Source organism: Limulus polyphemus, unplaced genomic scaffold (assembly GCF_000517525.1).
Source record: "Limulus polyphemus unplaced genomic scaffold, Limulus_polyphemus-2.1.2 Scaffold1085, whole genome shotgun sequence".
In the NCBI taxonomy this organism is placed as follows: domain Eukaryota; kingdom Metazoa; phylum Arthropoda; class Merostomata; order Xiphosura; family Limulidae; genus Limulus; species Limulus polyphemus.
The window spans coordinates 62,774-78,725 of NW_013666695.1; the positions used below are offsets into that span (position 1 = coordinate 62,774).

General features: G+C 31.4%; 1 protein-coding gene across 1 annotated transcript in view; it reads right to left on the reverse strand.

Moving 5' to 3' along the window:
- Nucleotides 1-390: 390 nt before the first annotated feature.
- Nucleotides 391-15,952, reverse strand: part of LOC106462056 (protein Jumonji-like) — a 115,339-nt gene continuing 99,777 nt past the window's right edge. The window contains exons 18-20 of the mRNA XM_022389179.1: nt 7,870-8,035; nt 7,289-7,396; nt 391-6,880 (exon numbers count right to left, since the gene is read on the reverse strand). Of these exons, the coding sequence (XP_022244887.1) occupies nt 6,773-6,880; nt 7,289-7,396; nt 7,870-8,035 (382 nt within the window). The 3' untranslated portion in view covers nt 391-6,772. The remainder of the gene's footprint in view (nt 6,881-7,288; nt 7,397-7,869; nt 8,036-15,952) is intronic.

The following is a 15,952-nucleotide window of genomic DNA, read 5'->3' on the forward strand; positions in this document are numbered from 1 at the left end:
GGGGAGAAAATAGCTTATATCCAGTAAAAGTGGCTGGGTTATATGAAACAAGTACTCGCACTGTGTTTGTGCATAATATAGATTGTTCATTGTATGTTTGTACAATTGTGTCCAGTTTCTTCATTTCCTTCTCATGAACTCAGTTACTCAGAATTAACTGTGTAATAAACATTTTGTCGAATCTCCCGTTTTTCTGAAAAACTATACTGTAATTCTAAGGGAAATCTGTTTAACCTGCAAATACCATAAGTGAAGCAATTTGTGGCACGTGAGTAAAAGAGACAAGACTCAGTTTGGTAGTCTAAAAATAAAACTATTTATTAAAGCAAAGAAGCCAATAAGTTAAAAACAATATAATGACAGTGAATATAAATGAATAAACAGGGTTTATGTGCATTTTACACGATCAGCAGATAAAATCAAGAATATGATACGGCAGACTCCCACGTTGAGTTTTGGCTTTCTTATGAGAAAAAGTGAACTGCCCTTTTCGAAGTTCAATCAATATCTCTTCAAAGTATTAAAAACTTCACAGAACACATTATTCTTGCAGCTAACCAATGAGAAAATGGCACCAGGATGTGGAAACGCATATTCCATGTGATATTCACAAGATATATCTCAAGTACAAGAGGAAGGATGACACAATGCAACTATTTCACAGAACAATATGTTTCTAGACCGGTCAAGATACAAAAATTAACATCTATGGTTAAATTTATCACGTGACCTGTACCAGATTTCATGTGTTCTAGAATCAAAAACTTAAAAATAAGTTAGACTTTTGAAAATAATATATATATCGCATTATCGTTATCGGTTCAAGTTCTCATCTTATTGTTTTATAGTACTGATTTAATCGCCTATTAACAATTAATATAATCAATAGTTTGTGAGCTATATATATATACACACACACACACACATTATGGGAGAGTAAGATGTTTAGTATTCGGATACTAAATACCCCCCCCCCATGTTTTTCCCAAAGCAAAAATTAATTTAACTTAATTTAAGTAACCAATAAAATCGGGGGTTAATCACGAACTATGGTTAGATTGAACGTACTCACAGAATGACACAAAATGACCACCCATATTCAGGACAAGATTCACATGCACGACGAACATTTTCATCTGACACATATAACTAACTAAAATAACATGCAATAAAACAACATTAAATCCCTTTAATCCTCTCGCTAGGGGTAGGTCAAAGCGCGCAGGTCATGAACTTTTAGAGTTACATTCAAAATTAAATTAAACTACTTTATTGTCATTCTATACGAATAAACTTACCACCACAAACGCAGTTAATAAATCAAATGTTAATATTACACAAGTTTTAATTTAATAAGGAAATATTTTTTAAAATATTCAATTTCCCCTAGTATGGGGAATTGTGACTTTTGTTCTCTAAGTATTCCCTCTTCTCTTATCTATTTACCACCCCTCTGAGAAGTAACGTAAATTACTCATTATAATATAGATATTACTAAAGCAAAGCATAATTTTATAGCCTTCAATCTTATTTGTTTAAAGTGTCATAAACTAGAAAATCATACCCATTTGCTTCATCTTCTCTTTCCCAAATTGCTAATAGTTCTCTCCGACTTTTATACTAGATTATTTATAACCAATAGAAAGTCTAAGTTTTAAGCTATCAAATGACATATTATATTATGTTTTCTGTACAGAGTATTGCCTATTTCGTCTTCAGTTTGAAAGCTTCTCTCGCGGTGTTCATATCAACAAGCTTAGCTAAAACGGTTAAAAAGCCAGATAAATTATGATAGTTATAGAGCTATTTCCTTTGTGCGTGTTATTATATTGTATTATTAGGTGCATTATTTAAGTAAATAGTACCATTAGTAAAAAGTAGGCTTTAAATACTTAATCAAAAACAGATTTTGTGTGCAAAAGACTTTGAATATTTACTAAAAGCTTGCCAAATTTCGTGAATATATACTTACTACATCAGAAGTTATAATTTGGATACTTTCATGGTTACCTGGTGATTATTACGTAGTGGTAGCAAGGTGAATGAGCTCAATTACTAAATTTTTGAAAGATGGACACAGAGTTGTATAAAAAGCTTTAATTCACAGACATAGTAGGATACAGAATAGTGACATCACAACAATCAAACACATGAATATTCTATTATCATGGGAAGAAGAAGAAAAAAACTACAAATACACAGAAATCTATTGATTGCCTAGTGACATTACATAAAGGTATGTAAAAACAAAATAAACCATATAATAAATATGTATTACTAACATTGGCCCTAAAGCATTAAGGTGTATGAAATGTGAAAGTGATCAACTGATATGTGTCTGACTGAAAATGGGGAATGAGGTAGTGAAACAACAATAATAAAAAGGACAACATAATTACCTAAAAGAATTTTATACTCCCTTTCACCTGTTCTTCGGATACCTGCAATCACTTCTTTAAATATTGGTTAAGCACAAATCAAATACAGCAACGTCATCCTAGTCATGTTATTTATTGTTAAAATTATTGAAATAAGGACAAGTGCAACAATTAATAAAAGCACAAGAAACGCGAACTATAAGCCATTTTAAATGCATGAGAAAAGTTAAATACATGATTTAACAACCTTATCATGCTTGGATTTATTCAGAGGCTTACAGATGTTTTACATTTTGTTTTTAAACACACTTGCCTTTATTGATCAATAACACTATGGTTGATTATATTAAAATCTGGCAAGTAAATTGATAAATAAGGTTCAAAGAGAGATAAAAATGAAAAAAAAAAGGCAAGAGGATTGCATGCTCATAAAGAAAATATACTTTGTTTTCTCTAGAACACTTGAAAACAGCAATTAAATCTCACATCCCCTAAAAGAATAGTTCTAGTAAGATAAAATGTTCACCTACAATTTTCATTTCTTTGAAGCTTAATGCCTGTTTATTAGATTTAAATTGAATTTTTGGATCTAGTATTGTAAAACTCTTGTTTTACAAATGATTCTAAACACAGTAAAATAAACAACAAAACCAAAAAGTCAATGAAAAGAAGATTGGAAATTTGAATAAATATGGTGTATATTTTTGGAACTAAGAATGATGATGATTTTCTTTTTAAACTATGGTGTTTACATAATTTTTCTAAACAAAGTTTACATCTGTTTTGGAATGAAGGTGTGCAAGTTTTTTTTTATCTTCAAATAACTCTTTCAGTGTTTTTTACCCTTCAAAGAGTAAATGTTTAACAAAACAAATTGTATTTAATGTTGACACACACAACTTTCAATATTTTATTTCTTAAACTCCTATCTTTATAGTGCCCAGCTGCATAGTCGATTTGTCACTCAAGATAATAATAAATCTTGTAATATTCATATAAATATAGAACATATGATAATAAAAAGAAAAAATACATCTTTTATCTACATTATAACTAAACTAAACTGGTAATGGAACAATGGGATTAAAATTAAACCTGAAGGATAAAAATACAATTTTCATAGACTGGTCATTAAGTTACATTACGTAGTTAAGACCTGAAACTGTCTCTCACTGTCTCAAGAAGCAGTAAAAGATTATATTATAAAATTCAGAAATACAATTTACCACAAAGAACTTTACTAACATTTCATATTTAGAATTAGTGAATATGAGAATAACAGTTTTAATGTCAACCAGTGAACCCTTCAGGGCTGAATGACATTCCTTTAATCAAATCTGAGTTCAGCTGATCATCCAGTTCTCAAAGTCTCATCAGGCAGATGAAGTCTACAGGAGTTTTTAATAGATCATAAACGTAATCTGTGTTAAGATACTTTACAAAAAATTTGTAATACTATCCACACAAATTTTTCTTAAACCTTTGCAACTGGAGTTTCCAGATTATTACACATACAGTACCAATAAAGAGGTATGCCAAATAAAAGCATTTACAAAACTATAATTTATACCAATTTTCAAGGGCAATCTAGTTGCATTTAAGCTGTTTTTTTGTAGCTCTTATTATTGCTTTAACATAAAAGTTTACAATTTACACTTAAAAAAAAAAGACATTCACTGACAATAAATTTAACAAAAGCACTCTTTCACTTGTTGACTTACATATACATACATATTTATTAGGCTAGTGAACAAGAGGAAAGGTCATATTTTTGAACAAATATTATTATTTATTATCGAATATTTTGTAAAAAGTAGCCGACTGGTCGTAAAAGCTTACAATGTAAAAATATGAAACTGTTTTATATAGGTAGTAATGACACTGAATTTTTTTAATGTTTCTTTACAACAGCACCTACCAAACTAGTCTTATGAGCATTTTATTGAAAAAAATAGCACTATCCTACCTTTAGAAAACAGAACCCATCACATGTTGAATGCAAAAACAGTGAACTACTTGAAAAAAAGTTAATATTTGGCACACACCACAAAGCACCTAATAATTTGTGGTACTTTTAGTAATGCATTAATTCATATTCCTTTTATAAAAATACAAAATGTCAAATGTTACCTCACAAGATAAAGTAAAAACTACAAGGCAAAATCTTACAGAAGAACAAATGATAATAAAATTTCTTAGATTAATATATCTTATTGAAACAAACTATTGAGGTTTCATGACAACAGACCAGCAGTTGAAACCAGCCAATAAGTCCATATTCAATTATATATATATATACACAATTACAGAAAAATAATCAGTCACCTATCCACGATATTAAAACCCAAAATAGCAGACTACGGTGAGTAATGGCTGAATTCTGTTCTGAAACTTTTACTCGCAAAGTATAGATAACACTCCTACAAAACTGATCAATGAGGTAGTACACCTAATTGACAAACCCCCTCAGCTAAATAAAGAGCATATTTTAGAATATGACAAACCTTGTACAATATATTGTGAGGAGTTAAAGACAAACCACTAAACACCCAAAATTCATGCAGTTTTCGTTGTTTCTAAAACAAAATGCTTTGACTAGCAATGTGTAGGTAGATAGGTGTAGACAAAACCTTGGAAACGAATAAATAATAATTTTGACTAACATATCTGCATATTTTCAATTTACTGTTGTATCTATAAATGGCAAATATCAAATTAAATTAGCCAATGAATTTTAGTGTATGTAGTCATGCTGGATTTTTACAATTTAAATTTCTACCAAATCGTAAAGACAACTTGAAACTTAATTCAATACATAAAACTACTCTAATTGTGAGAATAGTTTTGAAATTCATGAATGATATTCAAGATGCTATTGCTAAACTTAGTTTAGGAATGTTAAGATTGCATATTTTCTGAATTTGAAAGCACATTTTCACATTTGTTACTAAAGGAAACTAGAATTTTTAAAGTTTAACTTTTAATGGCTTTTACATGAACAAAATAAATGGAAGTATAAGTATATAATAGAAAGCCCAATTAATGGCTAAACAGGAAGCTTTTCAAACAAGAACCCAGAATACAAGTTTTTACAAGCAACATGCACCATTCCTTCTCAGATCCACCAGAAAGTATCGACAATATTCACAGTAATATAAAATAGAGTGAAAATGAGGATGAGAACTTAATCAAAGTTCTAGACATTCCTGACTTCTTGTTATGCCAAAAACTCTATTTAAAAAAAAAAAAGCATGAAGCTAGTTCATAAAATTCTTGCAATAATAATTGTATGTATATATTTAATGAACTGAGAAATATAAAAACAGTCATTTTATCAAAACTAGAGAATTGTAGTATACAAAATCAATTTATAGCTATTCAGATCATTTCAGTACACATTTATAATCTTATTTTTTAAAGTTGAGAAATGTAATCAAATATAGTTGAAAAGAACAACAACCTAATGAAAAGTGACTACAAAAAATATCTTATAAAGCCTGTTTTCTTTTCAAATCAGTGTTAGATACAATGACTAACAAATAACTTAAGTTACAAACATTCAGAAGTTTTTAATTCTTTTATGCTTACTACTCTCTTAGCTACTTGTGTTTTAATCAAAATGTTTATGGTTTTGAGAATTGTTTTTAAGCAAAAGTATTACTTTGTTTTTTTTTGTACTTTCAGACATTTTTAAGAAAGCTGTCTTTAATGTAATTTTTAAGCTGTTTAGCTTCTAATTTTATCAGTTTGAATATTCTACTACCCCTGTACACATAGAAAACATTAACCCTCAATTTCAAATGGAAACTACTTTTCTTAATTGTCCAATCAATTTTTTACCTCTCTAAGCACCAACACAATCTATGTATTTTTATAATAGAAGAAACTCTACAATCATTTATACTTTTCAGCATTGCTTCACCAACTGGTTTATCTAATAAAGTGTGTACAGAAAAAATAAAATGTTATAACTGAACAATCACAAAATCTTTCCTTGTATGATTAGAATTAAAACAAAAACTACAACTGTGATTGCCATCACCATGACATCAAGTTTAAAATACAAACAAAGTATTTATGTCTGCAGTACTATTAACCAAAACAATTATTTGAAGTTAGATTTACATAAAGAACTATACAAAATAATGAAGTCACCTGTCTCACTACAAGCAAATGAAGTTGGTTATAAATATCACAACTTAGACAAAGCTGTCTTTTTACCATCCACAAAAATAACAAAAACATAATATAAATTACTGTCTTGTTGCAGTTACACAAAAATTTGTGCTTCTGTGTTTGCATATGTGCATGTTGTTAACTGACCTTATATGTTAAAAATTAAAATGAAACAGCCCAACACACATTATATATATATATATATTTACAATCCACATCTAAGGTGAAAGTTTAGGTTTCTTTGGGGATTTCTTACGGGCACTATTCTTGTGACTCTGAGCATGTATCTGTTCAGTAATCCTCTTTACAAGGTCATTCAACTCTGCCTGAAACAATATATTTTCAAATTATATTAAAAATATCTCAACTTACTTAACTGCAAATGCTTCTGGTGTAACTACAGGTCACACTTTTTAATGTATACTATTTTACTACCAAATGAATCAACAGATTACATTTTCTTCTTATAAATGTTTATACAATTTTCAACCAGTATTTTAATTTGATTTTATATTGTGATACACCCAATTTATAAACTCTACATTATGCCTTTCATAAAGACCAGGGCCTTAGTGAAAATTTTTTTGTTTTTTTTTAATCAAGGTTCAAATTAAGCCTCTATCAAATGATTGGGTCTTAGTGAATATTTTCAAGACATTTTACACACCCAAGGGGAGATTCTGATTTGAATAGGACTAAACTTTTACCATTGAAACAAGTGCTTGATAACCCACCTGATCATATGTGTACATCAGTTTGGAAAACCTTAAGTTCTTTTTCTTCTGTACATGCTGAATTGCGTGGTCAAGGCAGTAGACACTATCCTCTTGAGTATTCACAACCTAATTGAGTAAACATATAATTTCATTATCAAGAGCTATATAAAAATTACATACACAAACAGTAAATTATAAAAATGGTTACAAACACACACACTCTCCAAAACAGAAAAATCGAACATTTTAAACACTAAAAACAAAAGAATAGAATCATATGAATTTTGTTTGAGTATCACAAGCACTCACAAAAAGAATAATCCATATAAAATGATGAAATGTAATTGCAGTTTACTTATAATTTTAAGAGTATCTGAAAAGATTATGAGGTATCATTTAGGCTCAGTCCCTAGTGTTTAATTAATAGTCTTCTTTATTCACTCCACAACATTCTTTCATTTTCTGCTGAGCATAGAATGTTGAAGTCTTTATTGCAAGGTGTTCCATTAAATGTTGGTGAGAGAAAGCACAACATCTTATACTTCAAATGTAAAAATAAAACTGTTTTACTGAGAATGAATTCTTTAAATAAAATTCACCATTGAGATATAACAGTGTGCTCTGCAAACTTCACATTCTTGTTCACTTTCATCTTCTGTGCTACGAGGACGACGTTTCTTGTCTCGGACTTCTACCAGTGGAAGTCGCTCAGACGTTTTTAGACCCAAGTCATATAATTGCTTTCTAAGTTTAAGAGTTTGTTCTCTGCAAAGAGAAACCAAATGTTTTGTTTTTTGTTACTGATGAAAAGCTGTAGAACATATTTGTTCCAAATAAACCCATATATATGCAAAGTTATATGTAATTATTTTTAGAAGACAAAGTTTAAAAATTTATAAACAAAGGGCAATAACAAATATTTACTGTTTTATTCAATTTAACGTTAATATTAACTATGATCATTAACAAATTATTACATACAATTCTATACAACACAACACAGAATTAAAATTATGTTTCTTTAATACAACATTCCACAGAATATGTTTTTAATCCTTCACACCAAGGTGGTGCATCAATGCAACACACCTATTGTATGCTTTGTTTTATTGCATTGCAAAAACAGTAAAAGACTATTGGATGGAATAGTTTGGAAATTCAGAAAAACTTTCTACAGATTATGTAGCTTCTGCAAATGTAGCTTCTTATATGTGATATTTTTTTGAATTTGCCGCATTGAAAATTGGAAAAGATGTCACTGTGATATGATTCTTAAGAAAGAAATAGAAATACTTACCTTTGTTGCATATTTTACTTACTTATTTTTCTACATCTCCCTACATTATTTTAAAACTTTCCTAAAAAGTTTAATTTATAAAACTATAAATTTTATCTTTGTTTTGATTCAATAAAGATTACAAGCAATTTCAGTGTTTAAAATCACTGATGTACAATAAAAATCATTTCTTTAACACACCAAAATTATAAACAAAACTACCTTTTTTTTAAAATTGTTTTCCAGATTTCATTTAATATACATAACAAGCTTAAAACCCATTTTATATTCATTTGCATAAATACATATACATATATTTTTTACATTTCTTTTGACAATTTTCTTTGCCATTCAAGCAATTACTAGGCTAATGAAACCTGATGTAAACAAGACCTAACATAGCAGCCTTGTCAGCAAAATGACATTTTATATGGTTCAGTGCAAAATGATTTAACTAATCCTACCTCATCTTGTTCCACAAGAAACATTTTTCTACCATACTGCAACATTATAATCAAAATGAAGTATAAAATGGTAAAGCAAGTTTCCCAAACTTTCAAAAAAAAAATAGGACTGTTATTGTGGCAGAAGGTGCTTGCAAAAAACCTTTTCTTCTAGCAAAATTTCACTCAGCTAAGTTTTTATTATTTCATTTCCATCTCTAGATGAATCGTCACTGAACTGTAGGCCTTACTGCCTTCTAATAAAGTTAAAAAAAAACAGGAACAAAAATAAAGAAAACTTTCACTATGTGTTTAGATCACTAGCCTATGACTTCTTGGGAATTTGAAAAATGTGTATTTATTCAGACCATACTGAAATCAACCCAAAATTCACATTTATATTTTTTATATAAAACTAAATAGAAAAGTTTTTCAATAAATTAATTTTAACTCTGAGTTTTTTTTTGTGTGTGTGTGTGTGAAAAAATTACAACAAGTTTATTTTCTGTACTTTTTTAATTCAAAGGTGCAATTTTGCCCTCAAGGTAGAATTCACCCATCCGGCTATGACAGAGTTAGCAAAACATTCCACAGGTTCTGATTAGAACTTCTTTAATGCAACATTCCACAGATCCTGAATGGTATTGTTTTAATAGTACACATCACAAATTCTAATTACCAACATAACACATTATCTTACAGGTTCTAACTAGCATTATAATATATTATCCTACAAATTATCTCAATAACACTATCTTAATGACTCAGTAACATTTCTAACTCAATATTAAAAAAATTTCTATTTTGTATTCTGATAAATACTTCTATAAAATATTATCCTCTAGGTTCTGACTGATACACAAGAACTTCTGACTTCTATTTCTATAAAAATGATACTATGTAGAATGATATTTTACCATTACCATTTTTCACATAGTCTGACTAATATTTTGTAACCCAACAGCTTTCAGATTTTTCTATAACCCAATATTATACACATTTGTATTTTTATAACACAGTATCTTACAATCTTATATTCTTATAACACAATAACACCTACAGTTTCACTTCCATAACAATATTCTACACACTTGCACATTTTAAACAATATCCCACACATCTGTATGTTTATGACACAACAACATTCTGGTATAAGAGTTAGCACACAGTATCACACACAACAGTTTTAAATTTAATAATGAGTTACATATTCCGACAAAAAGCACAGCTATGGGGATCATGATGGCACCAAACTATGCTAACATTTTTACAGGAGACTTAGAGATGAGACTGTTGGAAAGTTGTACAGACAAACCAAACTTTTGGAGATACTACATGAATAACATTTTTTCATTTGGATAGGAGAGGAAGATTCCTTAGTATCCTTTTATAGACATACAAACTCCTTCCAAACTTCTTTTAAATTCATTCTAGATTACTCCATACCAAAATACATTTGTTGATGTAAACCTAACATTAAGAGATGGTGTTCTGCAAACTGATTTGTACTGAAAATCAAATGATAGACCACATACATTTTCAAAGCTGTAACCCTCCACACACCAAACACAATATTGCATTCAATCAATCACATACATTAAAGAAAATATGCTTTGACACAAAGAACTATGACCATCACACTGATTCTTTGAAACAGACTATGACTGAAAGAGGTTATAAGCAGAACACAATAATTCAACAAGTTTTGTATTTTATTTTATATATATATTTCTACTCTATGAAAACTATTTTAACATCTTTTTAACTATTATCATTCTTACACCTTTCATGTAATATACACATTTCTTCTGTACAAACTAAACCTGACACCAATGTCTCCAGTTATGATTGGCTAAGGTTAACTTATCTTAAACATCCAGCTTACATGATGTTGACATCTGTACTCATATATTACATTGCACTCATTATTCATTACCCTGGAAATTCATTGTAAAATTCAAACTTGTATTCTTATAACAAACACAGTACTTGTACTTTTATAGCAAAATGCCCTATGGACTTTTTTGTTACACAGTATCATAAAAAAAATTATGTTATATTACACAACATCTTACAATGTGAAATGTTATTTGGATATCACAATCTTATATTCATTCTGGCTAGCATTTTATAACACAGAATCCTTCTGATTCTTTAGTATAACAAAGTATTTTACAGATTTATGTCTTTATAACAATATTTGCATTTTCAAAACAGAGCAACCTGCAGAATAGTACTTTGAATATCACATGTCTTAGAAATTGTGGTATTTAAAAGATTAAAAAAGGACACAAGAATCAAGATTTTGCAACAACAAAACATTCATGGACCTACTTTATGGAAGGACATGTGTACTGATTTGTTGCAGGTGGAAAGAAAGAAGCAAGACTCAGTGTGAAGGTAAAGTTTTACCAAAAATGATGAGGGCTATTGTGTTATAATTAAAGTTAAAAATTAAATTGTATTTAAATGAAAATTAAACAAAACTACTTAAATGACAAAAAGTCAAATAAAATTAATTTTATAATCATCTGGAATGTTAAACAATCAACATATTGAAAAATACATGAAAGAAAAATGACACTTCCACAATAACTCTTCAATCAGAAACAATATGGCTGAAAATGCCAAACTGCCCTCACATTCTCATTTTTCCTGTGGATCACAAGTATCCAAAAAATATTTGTTTCCATGTGGTGGCTGTAGAGCAGTCCCACATACAAGTAAGACACAATACATCTATCCCATGAACCTGTAGCTTTTCCATGACTTGATCCTGCTACATAAAGTAACACCTAAAGCTGAAATAGCACGACTTTGACCAGATTTAGTGTGTTGAACTTAGAACTGTAGAAAACTTAATTTTGTAAAATAGAAATATACAGTATAGATGAGTGAGATGTGTAGTACTTTGTTTACCATACTTGCTAAAGACTGACATTTTTTAAGGGTACCATTTCGTATTTTAAACCATTTTTTAAGCAATCAAGACAATAAATATCAACGTCTCTAAAAAACTGTATTCTGATTCATCAGGTGGAAAATGAAATTTTAAAACAAATATTAAAACCACAACAATACCCAAAAATATTTTTAAATATGGATATTTTGGAACTTCTTCAAATTCCATCATCAGCATTAAAACCTCAAAAGTTAGTTCACAATATTCTAACTACAAAAACAACATTAGCTGTTAATCGAGTTTGCATATTCAAATGGAAGGTTAGAAAGAACAGATTTAAATGGTAACAATATAATGGAATGTACAATAAAACGTGTGGCATACACATTTTAATAAATAACATTGTTAAGAGAAAACATTATAAATAAAGGCTTAAATAAGGATAAACATCTTTAAAAAATAATAATTATAAAATAAAAACACTGAAAATCTGAAAGTGATTAACTTAATGACAACAGGGAGGAATTGATTTTATATTTTTAGTCTTCGGTGATCATTGAAAATGGAGTCTTTCTTTAATAGAATATATAATCTGTGGTTCCAGAGTTGAGAATTTGAAAGTTTTCTAGAAGTTGGGTTGGTTATTATTTTCACTGTGCAATTGGAGTTATAATTTTCCTATTCAGAAAATGTATTTCCGATACATACTTCCCTCCGCTCACAAGATTAGCTTTTCCAGGTTTGTACTTCTGTCTATATGCAAATTTTTTTATAACACATGCCACAAGCCTTCCACATCCCCCTAATGGAATCAAAGATTCCAACATGTTACTCATGCAAATCATCATGAATCATCTCTCTACCAATAAGAGAGCACTACTATCACATGATGCATGTGACTCCCTCTATGCACAACTACAAAACCATCACTTCAAAGTTTGGCAGAAGATATAAACACTGGAAATTTGTGAGAAGCAGGGTGGGAAGTGTGAGCGGAGGAAACTACCTATCAGAAATACATTTTCAGTATAGGAAAATTATAACTTCTGATATGGTACTGCTCTCTCTCCACTCACAAGATTAGCTAGAATCCCACGTTAAAAAGGAAGAGGGACTGGTGTGAGGGATGATCAGACACTGATATCTGAGTGAGAGTAGGATGAGGATCATACTGGCTACACGTCAAGCTCCAAAATCATGGATGTGAGGAAAACACCACTCTAGGGAACAATACAGGTTTAGCATTGAGCCAGAAGTCTGGGACTGTGTCATCCAGTATCCAAGGGAAGTCCATCGCATTCAATCAACTCCAACGACCGTGAAACTGGTCTGAAACGTTTAAAGGCCAGAAGCATTCCCACTGAATGAGAGGGTGCCCAGGACAAAAGTGGAAACATCTAATGTATACCTCCATGACCCACTACACAGAAGGAAGAATCGAGAGAGGAAGATGGACAACCCCAAACCTGTGTGAGGACTAAAGTTGATTGGTTCACTCGATATCCAAAACCAGCCCACAGGGTACCGACATCCGTACGAGGGTAGGATGAGAGCACCCAATCGAAGGGGCAAACTGCATTTAAACGTCTCACTCCATGGTATGTGTCACTCAATCTGGATGATGGTATGCCTTCTACACCAGCAGAACACCACTGCCCTACTCTGAACTGAATGGTTATAACCATCTATGTGGAACCCATCCAGCAGGATGCCTCCATGGTCAACCACCCCAGCAGTGTGGAACTGGCAAGTGATAAGAACTCCCATACTCCACTGGAAGAAAGCAATGGAGTCCAGAGGAATGCTTACACCTGAGACAGTGCAATGGGTGATAATGATACCCTATTTTTAAAAGCAGACCATACCAGGTAGTCACCAGAACCACTGTTGGGGTACCATGCATCATTGTGAAAAATAATGAATAATGGCACAGAGAGAAGGATGAACTAGCAAGGGCTGGAAAGGGGAGACAGAAATCGGTGCCACACTCGACTCCAACTGGGACAAACACAAATGTCTCAAAATGGGGACCATACAAAGGTCCCATAGATAAGGAGTCAGAGCCAGGACAGTATGGCATCACGACCCAAAAGGTCCCAACAACAAATAAACCATGTTTGCAGGGACAGAGCCGAAGACGACAGGTGGGCCAATGTGGAAGTGAGGAGGGAGAGGACATCCCCAGAAAACCCCTCAGGGTTCCTGTGAAGAGCCTCAGACAGGAGATGGATCAAGGAGAGGTACCGCAAAAGAGTTGTCAGAGTAAAATGAAGGTGGGATTACAGGGCATTGGTAAGATGAACGGGAGATTCAGTTCCCTCCCCCCCAAACAGGCAAAACTGAATCCAACAATTGTTGGTTCAGATAAGGACAGTGCACCCTATGAATCATGTAATAGGGAAGGACATGAGTCATAAAAAAGAGGAGCAATAGACAAAACATCACATACCTAAGAAATAAAATCCAAGAAAGCAGATGAGGGCCAAACAGAAACAAACAATCAAAATCCTCGTCAGCCTAGCCAGGCTTGAAAGGCTCAGGAGGAAGAGGGATAAATGCAGGACACAAAGGTTGTACCACATAAGGCTCAATCTTCTATGAATAAAGGCCAATAATTTCCCCAAAGGCTTGCCCGCACCTGTTGCCTGAGGTATGGTATCAGACGAATGAGATGTACATGAAGTGGTAACACTAACTTTGGAATTCATGCTTGATACCAAACAAACAAGCAAAATAAAGTGAAAAATTCTTGAAGTAAAGTAAATTATGTTACACCACTTTGAGAAGTAATGAACAAAAAGAAAGACGTCTGAACTCAAGCATTGCCAATGAGAAGTGATGGTTTGGTAGTGGAGCATAGAGGGAGTCACATGTGTCACGTAATAGTAGTGCTCTCCTACTAGTGGAGAAATGATGCATGATGATTTGCATGAGAGACATGCAAAGGCTTGTGGCATGCATTATAAAAAAGTTTGCATATAGCATGTAGCATAAAACAGGAAAAGCTAATCTTGTGAGAAGAGGGAACTACCATATTGGAATCCAAAACTTATATCCACTTCTAGCTGAAATTCCCATGTGCACGTATTTGTAGATGATGCGTCTTTTTACCAATATAGATAGCTTTACAGCTACTACAAATGTATTTACATACAACCCATGGACACATAGGAATGAGTAGTGTGTCTTTGGTTTTAAACATTTTTAATTCTGAATGTTGACATAAACATTAAATGTAGCTTGATTTGTGGGTAATATGTTTTGGTCATATTTTGAATTTGGGGAGGTATTTGTCAGTGAAAGGAGTGATAAGAACTAGTGGATATTTTAAGACAGTGTGTAGCTTTATGGTAGGTTCTATTTTATTTGTTAAAAATTTTCGTGTTATAATTAATGGTATAACCAATTCTTTGTAATATGTTATGAATTTCTGAAATTTCCGAGTGAATACAGAAGTTATCAAAACAGATATTATATGCTCTGTTTAGAAGATTTAAAACAAGGTTATGTTTGAAGGAGTCTAGTATAAAAGTGTTGAAATGAGTGTATAAGCCTGTGAATGTTTTCTTACGGTAAACAGATGTGGTATAGAGATTGTTTATTTTGTTTACTTGGACATCCGAAAAAGCTAATTAGTGTTTTCTTCCATCTCACAAGTAAAGTTAATACATGAATGTTGTGCATTTAAGTATTCTAAAACTTCTTGGTGTGATCAGTGTGAAAGAGTAGAAAAGTATCATCAACATACTTTCTATATAATACTGGTTTTAATAAAGGGGGCAATTATCCAGCCATTGATGTTCACAGTAATAGAGAAACATATTTGCAAGAGTTGGACTTAGAGTTGATCCCACTGCCACTCCATCTACCTGGTCATAAAGATGACCATTAAAAACAAAGTGATTATCCTTGAGGGCCAATATGAGAAACTATTTGAATTTTTGTTGGTTAAAGTTACAGTGCAGGTCATTTTAGTTTGGGAATATTGTTTAATAGTTATATTAATTGTTTCTGAGTGGCAAAACCTTGTCGAAATGTTATACATTTTGCTGTTATGTTAA